The sequence below is a fragment of the Anser anser genome, assembly GCF_964211835.1.
Source record: "Anser anser genome assembly, chromosome: 19".
In the NCBI taxonomy this organism is placed as follows: domain Eukaryota; kingdom Metazoa; phylum Chordata; class Aves; order Anseriformes; family Anatidae; genus Anser; species Anser anser.
This window is the reverse complement of record NC_139740.1, coordinates 6,064,412-6,076,767: the sequence shown is the minus strand read 5'-3', so window position 1 is coordinate 6,076,767 and position 12,356 is coordinate 6,064,412. Positions and strand designations below refer to the sequence as shown.

General features: G+C 37.2%; 1 protein-coding gene across 1 annotated transcript in view; it reads left to right on the top strand.

Annotated features, from left to right (window-relative positions):
- TBCD (tubulin folding cofactor D) overlaps positions 1-12,356 on the top strand; it is a 126,963-nt gene that overhangs the window by 59,866 nt on the left and 54,741 nt on the right. Inside the window, exons 16-18 of the mRNA XM_083805757.1 lie at positions 3,445-3,502; positions 8,720-8,749; positions 12,201-12,286. Coding sequence (XP_083661883.1) covers positions 3,445-3,502; positions 8,720-8,749; positions 12,201-12,286 — 174 coding nt within the window. The remainder of the gene's footprint in view (positions 1-3,444; positions 3,503-8,719; positions 8,750-12,200; positions 12,287-12,356) is intronic.

Sequence of the window (12,356 nt, the reverse complement as noted above, 5' to 3'; positions counted from 1 at the left end):
GTGGTAAAGTGAATGGGTAGCTTCTCTGATTAAAAATAAATGTATAGTTGAGCCTAGGTCTGTTTTCATCATCCAGTTCACCAGGTAGCCACAACTGGGGTACTGGTACAACTAAAGAGGTATGAGAAGGCTGTTTGCAACAGCCTTTTGCTGTGTTTTTTTTTCGCTCTTTGCAACAGCAGCTCTCAGCAGATGCTGGTCTTGCCTCCTCTTTTTAACTTGCTGGGATTGTTCAAAACCATTTTGCTTGTGCTGATTGTTAAGCCTTCCCTCCCCTAATGCTATTAGTAAGGAAGAGAGTTTTCTGTGATGTTACAAGTCAGACTTTTCCCTTTTTTGAGTTCAGGAAGGGAATTTTGTTTTTGTGCCAAATTGGCAAGAGGTTTGAGAGTTTATTTTTTCTCTTCCCACAGCTTCAGGGTGGTATGTTTGAATTAATAGTAGTAAATTCTCAGAGGTTAGTAATAGTATAAGCTGCTTGTGAGTATAGTGTACCTGTCACAGGTGATAAAGGAAATTCAGACTTACTTGGTGGTACATCCAGTACTTACAAGCAGAGGGAAACCTGATATTTCTGTGTGCTGATGCCCATCACCTGTCTGGCCTCTGCTCTCTGATTATTTCTGGCTTTTTGGGGGAAGGAAATGAAATCAATGTTGGGCTGAAGAAGTGAGCTGGTAACCTCCTCTGAGTCCTGTTAACTTTCCCTGAAGCCAGTTAAGTGAGTACGTGGGGTAAATGGAAGGGAGCAGGAAAAAAGCAAGAATGATCAGTAGGCTGATAAAATTGCAGCTTGCTTTTTAAAATCTGTTTGTGTGCTTATTGTACCCTTAGTTGCTTGTCGTGCTTACAGGCTAAATATACCTCAAGGAACTACAAAAGGTGTTTCATAGAGACTGCGAGATGCAAAACCACTCTTTGCTCTACCTGTTAGTAGTCAGGTGTGGTATATTTCAGACAAGTCAAGACATGATTCTTTAACTAGCTTAAAAAATATCCCACTTTGTTTGACATAAACAGTTTCTTTATGTTAGGAAATCCTGGTGGAGTATCACATAAACTCCCACGACAAAGCAGACAGGTGAAGACACCTTTAACATGTTTCATCTTAGGCATGTTGCTTTCCTTGCTAATCCATGTGTTGCAGCAGACTGTGCCTGCATTTTAAAATATGAATTAACTTGAAAAAATTATTCATGTAGTTTGATAAGTTTAAAATACTTTTACTGAAAGGATTAACATAAAACAATGACTACAGTATGGTTTATGAATATAATATGGCTGGGTGGTAATGACAAAATTCCTGTGTTTTTTGTTTTTTTTTTCTTACACATGTTTTTCAGTCCCAGCACTGTATAGCTCAGGTGGCATCGCATAGACAGTATGTTGTTTTGCTGGTTTTACCTATACAAGTTTTTCTTGAGGTAACAGAAGAATAAGAAAAATTGAAAAGTACTGTTTAATTATAAGCAGAAACATCGGCCAAAAACTCATGTTGTATATAACAATCTGAAACTGTTTTCCATCATATTTAATAAACCAAATTTTAAGTGTAAACATGAAATGCAAGGAGCAGTATTTATTCTCCAGTGACAAACTTTTAATGTTTGAAATTTGGAAAGACTTGCATAGCTTTTAAAATTAGCATATTAATATTTAGCATGTAAGTGCTTACACTCAGCCCGAAGTGTCCCTTTTCACTACCACTGGAGACAAAACAATGACCTGGAAGAATTTCAATCTGACCCAGCAAAGCTCTTCTGAAATACTCTGCAACACTTAACGTCAGGCTACCTTTGACATAGTATGGGCAGCACTCTGCTTGCTGAGCTTCCCGGCTTGATGAGTTTTTTGGTTTTGTTTACTCAGAATAGAACAATATTGAACTTTTGCATAACAGACAAAATCATGTTTTATCATATAGTCCATATAATTGGAAACGTCCAGCAGAAATTTTCTTCTTTTTGCTTTCCAGGATAATTTCTAGCCAGTTCTTTAGTTTTGAGTGTTCTATAATTAAAATGAAATCCTTCCGAAATGTTCCTATAAAAAGATTTTTAAGTTTCTCTGTATGCCAGAGAAGCAGATTAACGTATGAAGATGATGTTCGACCCAGCACTCTTTCTACAATTAGCCATGTAAGCTTCTTCCTAATGGAATGCCGCATAAACATTTGCTCTTCCAGTTGCTATCACATGGATGACCTCGTTTTGTCTTGTAATCGCTTGATGCCTTTGTAGCAGGGAGAGGAGTTGTTCACGCAAGTAGCAACAAGAAAGGATTTACTGTCTTTAGAACAATTTTTACATCTCTGTAGTAAAATGTTACACTTATTGGGTTTTATTTTCTATTTCATTCTTTCTTTCTGTCTCTTGTTTCCCTTAATGGAGGTAATCACTACTGCCTCTGTAAATTCAGTTTATGCATTTCAGTGAATTTTAAGAACATAGTTCCTGCCCTGTAAGGAAACTGATAGCCATTACCCAGGGAAGTTTGATATTATCAGTGTAATTAATATCTTTACGCTAAAGCAAAGCTATATTGGAATTACTTTTCAGCCAGTATTTATTTCCTGTTTTGCCTGGAGTCAATAAATAACGTAATGAAGAGTTTCAGAGTTTGAAAGGAATAATTTTCTGCTTAAATGATTCTCCTGAAGTGATATTTATTTGTCACTGAAGTTAATTGAATGCTGGAGGTGGATTTCTAAAGCTGTAGACTTCATGTCTTGGGATGTATTCTCTCTGTTGTGTTCTGTGGCAGGTTTTTAAATGTGGTTCTGTTGCAGTAGAAAGAATTGAACTGTGGAGGGTTGTCAGATTTCATTCACAAAATAATATTTTTGTATAATCACACCTGTATATCTACAGGTCACCTTTTCAAAAACTTCTTTGCAATTTATCCTAAAGTGTCACTTATTAAACAGAATTTGCATACTGTTTACAGTTTTTTTGTTACTTAAATCATGTGATCATGCTTGTACAGATAGCTGAAAGCTTCCGTTGCTTAACTTTTAGTTTTGCTTAAGCCTTACCTAAGACTTACTGTGTATTTGGCTATTGAGAAACTGTATTTCCAAGTTTTAATTTAAAGTTGCACTGTCTCGCATTTGAGATGTTAGATATGTCCAAGTTTATACTCGTGCTATATCTAAAATATAAAACCTTTCCACGTAGTTAAATGTATTTGTATATTCCTTAAACTGTTTTGCTGTACTAGGATGGCAGTTGTCTGTTTATGCCATGGAAAAGTCCACAGCAAACTGCAGAAACAAGGAAGTATGTGGTTGTTTCAACACAAATTCTAGTTTAGAATTATATTAAAAAAAAAAAAGCTAGTTAGAGAATATTTTGAATGTTTTGCTTGGAATCCTAAATAATGAAATGATATTGCACGTTTCTTCTTGTATTTTTGGTACTTATAATCAATATTTTATTTCCTCAGTGCGTTGGTTATTGCTGCAGTATTTGATCGTGATGTTAATTGCAGAAGAGCTGCTTCTGTAAGTTACCACATCCTAGCCTGTGTTTGTTATTTTTTGGTTTTGTTTTTTAATTTCATAATTTGTAGCATGCTCATCTGAGACTACAGTTATAAGCAATATATGTGTGTGTAGTGAGCAGAAAAGTGTTTTCTTTAAATCCTTCGAATTATGATGTGAATTTAGATTCTAAATTATATGATCCATGGTTTCATATCTTGATTTATGGACAGTTTACAATACAGTCTGCTGTATTTTTGTCATGTTGGATAACATTAAGTATTTAAGAAAGAGTTACTTGGTGTTTTCTAGTCATAGTGTGACAAAAGGTTTAGTAATATACAGACTCTGTATCTTAAGAAAGTCACCAAGGTGGTATGTTTTGTGAGGTTATACCTCTGTGATTGTTTATCCACTGTTGCTGCATCTATAAAGATGCAGTAAGCTGCTAAATTCTAGAATAATCTTTCTCCTTCAAACTAAACTTCAAAATATTTTCTGTTATTTTACAGAACTCTTTCCACAGGACGGGGAATTTTGTTAAAGAAAGTGATACACCTGTTAGGCAGATAACATTATCTGGTTAATAGGACTGAAACCAAAGTGAAATCACTGTGTAGAAAATACTTGTGCTGTTGAAAACTGAAAAAAAATGCATAATTCTTCTCAAGAGAAAGGGATTATTGGAAGATAGGTTATAGTTGAGAGGATGAAAGAAGTAACATCTCATCCTTGAAGATGTAAGTCAGTGTTGTATGTATTGCATTAGCTTTCTAAAGAAAAAAAGTAAAAAGAAAAATTGTCTGCATAACAGATAAAAAAAAAAAAAACAACACAACTCAAATTGAAAAAAAAGAACCCGGTAACTGTACTAATAGCTGCTCCTATGAAGCAAACACAAGGTCAGACAATGCCTGTCAAAGGCACAGGTGTCCATATTCCTAAAAAACAAACTTCCCTATGAATTCCTTTCTAAAAAAAAAAATAAAAAATCAGGGATACCTGGACAGCATCCTTATTTTTGATATTTGATAGTCACACCCCTGCTCGAGAGTTTAAGTTGTTGAATGAAGGAGCAGCACAGTTGCTAGGGAAATGAGTCAGTTCTTGTGTAATCATATCAGGAATCATCTTGTCTAAATAGGTTAAAACCAAAGCATGGAAGCTAAGATGCTGTAGGTCGCTGAGCATAATGTACAACTGAAGAGTAACAGTAGTGCTACTTCCCCCCAGGCTTCAACTCCTAAATTATAGAAACTGTAGAATTTACCATTCTTGGCTAGTTTAAGTCACTTTATTCAAATAAAATCCTCAGAGAAAAACAAAGGTAGCTTTGCCTTCCCTAAGAACCGTGCAAGCCATAAAGGAATGTAGAATAATAGAATCACGGAATAACCTGAGTTAGAAGGGGCCCACAAGGACCATCGAGTCCTCCTCCTGGCTCCACACAGGACTACCCAGAAACCAACCCCTGTGTCTGAGAGCGCTGTCCAAACGTTTGAACTCTGTCAGGTTTGGTGCTGTGACCACTGCCCTGGGGAGCCTGTCCCAGTGCCTGACCACCTCTGGATGCAGAACCTTTTCCTACCACCCAGCCTGACCCTCCCCTGTCCCAGCTCCATGCCGTTCCCTCGGGTCCTGTCGCTGTCCCCAGAGAGCAGAGCTCAGCGCCTGCCCCTCCGCTCCCCTCGTGAGGGAGCTGCAAGCTGCCATGAGGCCTCCCCTCGGCCTGCTCTGCTCTGAGCTGAACAAACCCAGGGACCTCAGCCGCTCCTCATGCATCTTCTGCTCTAGACCCTTCACCGTCTTCGTAGCCCTCCTTTGGATGCTCTCTAATTAGTTTTATGTCCTTATATTGTAGTGCCCAAAACTACACACAAGATTCAAGGTGAGGCTGCACCAGCACAGAGCAGTGTAATAGAGTAGATGGTAAAAAGTAAATTACTGTATTTGCTCTATAGGAATTGTAGGAGTCAGTGGGTAATGTGTATAAAGAAGATACTTTTAACATGATTCCCACTGCAGGAGTACTGCTTACCTTTAGTTGCAGTAGTCTTCATTATGATTCTATGCTTAAACATAAACTGATAGTTTGACCATGAAATATGGTGCTAAACCAGATACATTTACTAATGCTTAATAAATGCTTAATGAAGATTGTGCTTATATTTCAAGTAAGTACAACATCCTACAGACATTTTTTCACTTTCTTCTTGTAGTTTAAGCCAGGATATCAAGCATTCTGTAATTTGATTATCTCCAGTCAATAAGTTTTTTTTTTTTTTTTTTTTTTTTTCCCTGTTAGTACATTATAATTTAGAGCTGGTCAAAGTTTGGAAGTTTGGGATTGTTTTGATGGATAGTTAACTCAGCTCTGGTGAGGCTGCACCTCGAGTACTGTGTTCAGTTTTGGGCCCCTTGCCACAAGAAGGACGTCGAGGTGCTTGAGAGAGTCCAGAGAAGGGCGACGAGGCTGGTGAGGGGTCTGGAGAACAAGTCTTACGAGGAGTGGCTGAGGGAGCTGGGATTGTTCAGCCTGGAGAAGAGGAGGCTCAGGGGTGACCTTATCGCTCTCTACAGGTACTTTAAAGGAGGCTGTAGTGAGGTAGGGGTTGGTCTATTCTCCCACGTGCCTGGTGACAGGACGAGGGGGAATGGGCTAAAGTTGCGCCAGGGGAGGTTTAGGTTGGATGTTAGGAGGAATTTCTTTACTGAAAGGGTTGTTAGGCATTGGAATAGGCTGCCCAGGGAAGTGGTTGAGTCACCATCCCTGGAGGTCTTTAAGAGACGTTTAGATGTTGAGCTTAGTGACATGGTTTAGTGTAGGACTTGTTAGTGTTAGGTCAGAGGTTGGACTGGGTGATCGTGGAGGTCTCTTCCAACCTAGACGATTCTGTGTGTGATAGTTATGAAAGTATTAAAATCTCTTTACTCATTTTAGAAAGTCAGGCAAAGAAATATTTTGTTTGCCAGGCATTACTACAATTTTGAAGAAAAATACCTGGGAGCCCTAATTATTCCCAATCATTACTACAGTTAAATGCATGTTTAAATAAACAACATGTTTTACTAGATTTTCCATCTATTACAATATGCGATGTATTATAATGTGGAGCGCCAATAAAACACAATAGCATATAGAGATATTTTGAACCCCGAGGTTAGGGAGAATAAAACAAGACTGTTCTTTTGAAGCTCTAAACGCATTCTGAGCTGACTTTTGCAACTCTTTCATGAATAATCATTATAAAGAATGATCACATGAATAAGAGACCTTGGATAGGGCTGTATTCTGTTCTGACATGTTAAAGAGAGGGTTTTCTTTAGACATGGTTGGTTGATACTTTTTAAAATCATGACTTATACAATGTTTTAGTACTTCTTCAATTTTTGTGGGAACAAATAGAACTTTTTTAAGGGCTACTAAATTGAAATTGATATTAGCATTGCCTTATAAATATTTATCTGGTTTTATAAGCAGTGGTGAAAGTTGTATTTTTTTATAGATAAACTATGCAATTAGGTGTAACCCAACATCTAAATTAGATGTTTAAAATAAGTCAGATGATGTGAACTATTTCTGCCATGCTGCTGGACTTGTATCTTCTACACCTTTATGATCGTCTTTCTAAATGAGTTAGAAAATGAAATGGTGATTCAGCACTGGAATTTTAAAATTCCTGTATTAAGTAAAAAACTTGGTGAAATCTTTATGAACAGTACTTGTTTTCCTTCTATGTTGTATATAGGCCCCTATAGATCTTTTCCAATGATTTTGCCACAGTATATCTTAGGCCTAGGCCTACAGATGTATTGCGAGTAGAATAAAACTTTCACTGTGCTGAGACCAGAATTACATTCTTTGGATAGCAAAGTTTCTGGTCTTAACAACAACAACAGAAAAACAAACAAACAAACAAACCCACCTTTTTACATTTGTATCAGTAATGCACATTTGAGCAGTAGCTTTTTTAAAGAAATTAAAGTACAATGATGATAAAGTCCAGGACATTGCTGCAGCTCGCGTTCCTGTTCTGGAAGGCTGCTTTACATGTTGCCCAAGGGTGTATCTACGCTTCAGTTGCTGCGGAGGATAGCCTCTACCTGAGGTAATCCTAAACCAGCTAGCTTGGGGACAGTGCTGGCAGCATGGCTACGACACCACACCGCACAAACTAAGGTGGGCTCCTAAACCTGCCTGCAAGGTGGATAAGCAGCTGAGAGTTGGCCTGTGTTGGGTGTCCTGAGATGGATGCACTGTGAGCAGGAGCTGAGCTAGCCTGGGCAAGTCTACAGGAACTGCAGTCATTATCCTAAGCAGACGTAACCTCAGAAGTGCAGTGGGAGACTGGCTTCGTTAGGCCTTGCTTCACCCGTGTTCTGAGTGCTTGCTCCATATGTAGAATATGATACCTTGGTGAGCTTAACCTTTTGTTTTTACAGGTGGATTACCATGTGTATTGTATTTATGTAGGAAATACAGAAACTCTTGTCTGTCGAAGTTCTTGTGACATTTTCAGTAGCGATTGGGACTTCAACATTCCCCTTATAATCATAAGTACTTAAGATTATATTTTCTTTTGAGAAAAAATAAAATGGAGACTTTTTTGAGAGAAATTTCAAGGCCTAGTAAGGAGTACGGAGTAGATTTTATTCTATATACAGTACAGGTAGAGAGATTAACTTTATGGTCATATTGCAGCTTGAAAGATTTTTAGTTTCTTTCATTGAAAACACGAGAAACATACATGAATTTTGCCTTCAGGTTTTGTAACTTTACTGTTTCAGTGTGGTTTCAAATTGTATGTTTCAAATACTTGTTCTTGATATTTGTCTGAAGTTTTCACTGAACAAAATCAGACTTGGCCTACTATAAACCAGTGATGTTGCAGTAGTCAGGCAAAAGCAAACTGTCTCAATTTCTGTTGTCTCCAAGTATTGACTTTCAACTCTAGTGCAAAGCCTTGTGTCAGTACTCAGAAGCACTCTTCTGGGTGTGACTAGTTTAATAAACTTGCATTCTTAAACTGCTGTCATGCAACATACAGCTTTAAGAACACTAGAGCACAGAGACGCAGAAACAAAAAAGCCCTGTGGGCTTGTTCTATTAACAAAGCTTACTTTATTTAAAAAAGAAAAGCCATGGGTCATTTATATTGTTGTGTGTTTTGAATTCATCTGGTGTTTATCAAAAAGCAAACCTGACTCGTTTTGGTATGTTTGTTCTCTGTTCTTCAGGCTGCCTTCCAGGAGAATGTTGGGAGACAGGTATGGTAACTTTCCTGAATCTTCATTCATGAGTGTGCTCTGGAGATGAGTGTAAACGTGTAGTACCTCAAATCAAAATTAGATGCTGTGGCTTCAGAGAAGATGAGTAGGAGAATGTTACAAAATATGTATTTTCACTACCAGAAAGCAGGTTCTTGTGCGATATTTTCCCGAGATATGAGTTTTATTTTAGTACTCTGGTTTTGGAAGAAGATGGGCTATCTGGTAATTGTAAGTCATTTGGAAAAGCAAAATTCGCAGCCATTCTACACCTTCCAAGCTGCAATGCTCTTAAAGCAGGAAAAGCACAAGTGTGGGTTATTCTTTTGTTCCACTGGCATTCCAGTTTTAAAAAAGTGGAAGAGGTGAAGTGTGCTGCACAATCTTTGCTGTGGTTTGGTGATAAGACAATGAGCTGGGCTTAAGATTCTTAAACCCAGCATTTGGGTTTTGCTTGCTGTATCGTAATGCTACCATCTAGAAGGTCTGGAGAAATACATTAATTTTAGAGGAATCTAAATTTTTTGAAAAAAGTATTGTGGTAGGTTCCTATGTAATTTAGCAACATTTACGTTGTTAAAAAGCTCTAAGAATTTTTGATTTGCAACCTTGCTGGAGAAGCAAATAGGATAAGAACTTCGATTTCAAAGTTTCCTTGTTTCTCCTCAGGAATTAATAAAGCTGAAAATACAACTTATAGGGTGGAAAATGATTCAGCTAGTGAATTCTTCTGACAAAGCAAGGCATGTAGATTTAAGAGCGTGGTTCAAGCAAATTTTGATTTCAATAAGACGTTCTTTAAGGCATCTTTGTTAAAATGCTATGTCTAGCTTTCCCAGATATCATTCCTGAAGATCTCTGTTACGAGCCAGGATATTATTCCTTTAAAGCTATGGTTATTAAGCAATGTGTCCTGAAGTAATGTGTGTATTTCTAGATAGAATGAGGTTAATAGCAGAGAAAGGGTGCGAGAAGACCGGGAGGAAGAGGGTAGGTATTTTTGGTGACCTGACCCAACTAGGTCTGTGATAAGTAGAAGCCAGCCTGATTCTTCCCTGGGTCTATAGTTACTGCTCAAAGAGGTTAGTCATCACAAAACTACTCATCCTGATTCCACATCATGAGGCACTGAATGGAGTAAACACCTTACTCTGCCTTCAGTTCCAGGAGAGACAGGGCTCCTGGGTGCTGTAGGCTTAGAAATGCTTTCATGTAGGAAAAGTTCTGTGGAGCTTTTTTTTTTTTTTTTTTTTTTTTGACTTTTTCAGAGTTAGTTTACAACCAGAAATTAACAATACTGCTTTGACACAATTCATGTTTTTTGATGCTGATTGAACACACAATTTCAGCATCTATGTTGGACTGCTAAGGAGGAGTTAGTAGTAAGATAATTAAGTTATGGCATGAAGAGCAGTATCAGTCTCCCAGCTAGTTCCTGTAGAAGTTCAGAAGTTTTTATTTGCTGAACTATTCCCTACTGCCTAGGAAAATGATTACTTAATCAGTGGATACACCCTCTATAGTCCTTTACCTGGATGTAAGGTGTTGAAAGAGTCACCCTTTCTCTGAATTGGAAGGAGCTAAAACGTACTCTCCGTCTGAAGTAACAATGGTGATATGAAATACACGGAGAAAAAAGTTGACCTTGCTTACTTCCTTGTTCCTGCCTGCTTCACCTTTGCAATGCAACGTGACCTAAATCTGAGAACTTGCTTTTATGGCCTCAGAAGAACAAGCCTTGTAAATTACATTTCATGTAAGTGAAAACACTTGACAATTTTGCAGAATATATATATATAGTTAGCATAAACATTGGCAAAAGCCCATACTTCTAATAAGACGAACTTTTGTATTGGAGAAGTAAGTTTCAAGTATTTTGACAGAATGGAAGTCGTGACCTCTGAAGCCATGACCTCTGTACGCATGAACTTGATTTTAGGAATTTTCTTGTCTCACTGACACGCACTGTGGGACTCTGACCTGCGATGAGACTGCATGAAACTGGCACACAGTCCAGTTATAAAGAGCATGGTCCAAGTACAAGCTAGAATTGAAATTGATTAGCTGTTATTTTTCCTTATATATGATATTATATATTCTTACATATTTTACATTTCTTACACGTTTCATTGTATGTCATCTTGTTTGGCTACAAATCATGGTTAGGTATTTCTCATGTGAATTTTTTTCCCAAATTGGTGTTTCATGAGGCTTTTCGAGAATGCATTCATTTCATCTTTGAGTTATTAGGGCTTGCAGGTAGTCTCTTGTATGAGCCATACATATTCTGTCTGCTCCTTTTGGTTCAATCAGCTTACAGGCCTTGGTTTTTGGACAGTTGGCAGTATGCTACCCAGCAAAAGACCTCTGCAGCAGCTGACACCTTCCCACTGCTTGTGCTGTATGCTTCTTTAATTATTCAGGCTTAGATGTAAAGATATTTTTTACTATTTTTGCATGGCTGTATCCTAATGTGGAAGGGATGAGTGAACTGTAAACAAACAAAACTGTATCATATCCAGAACCTGTACTTCCACATAGCCTTATTGCTTAAATATCATATGATTGTCCCTTTTGTAAGTAAGCATAGTGTCTTTGAGTTGGCTGTTTTCCATTTGCACTTAATTATGGCTTGTGGAGGCTATGCTGCCTCCTCCATTCCAAAACACAGCCAGGCTGCGTAGTACTATATTAAGTCAGTTATAGCCAATCAAAATTCTGAATATCTGACGTTTTATTATATTATTGATGTTTTAAAAGACAAATTTTAGGTGGTGATTACATATTTAGGATTATAATTAATTTTCTGAAACCATAATTTTTTGAGCATTGATGTCAGAAGCATCATACTTCTTAAGGATTCAACGTGTCAGGCTTTGCTAGGAGCCAGTGCTCTTTTTAAAAACAAACAAACAATTCTTTAGTTCATTAACAAAGAAATCATAAAATATATGTATAAGTAGGAACATAAAAGTATATGAGCTCCCATTTATTCTACATGTGATGCATTTTTTCATGCCCAATTCCTAATTTTACACTTCAGAAAACTTGCAACAGAAGCTCATTCCTTTGCATAATCCAAAAAACACGTTTACATTTATTTAAACTTTTTAGAGATTTTTTTTTTGTGCATGCATAATGCAATCAACAAATATATACGTGGCTATGACTTGAAGGTGTTAAAATAGCTACTGCATAGTTTATTACCTGCTGCTGTTTACTTTGTTTATCATTGACTCACAAGTGAAGCTAGACATTTTGCTGCTTCTGTATAATATCCTTTATCTCTTTAGCGCAAGTGATTTTACTATAAATTAGAAATTAAATTGTATTTTTTCAGTGGTTGTACAGTAGTAGGTGATTATTTTCAATACATTGTCTATTCAGAAAATACTTTACATTTTTAAAATATTATTTTCTGTTTTTTTCCTCTTCTCTACAATGTTTGTAGGGCACTTTTCCGCATGGCATAGACATTTTAACTGCAGCTGATTATTTTGCTGTTGGTAACAGAGTTAACTGTTATCTGACTATCAGGTAAGTTGTTTTTTTTTATGCTTTCCTAAACATAAAGGACCTCTTTTATTTAATGAAATATTTGTTTGAT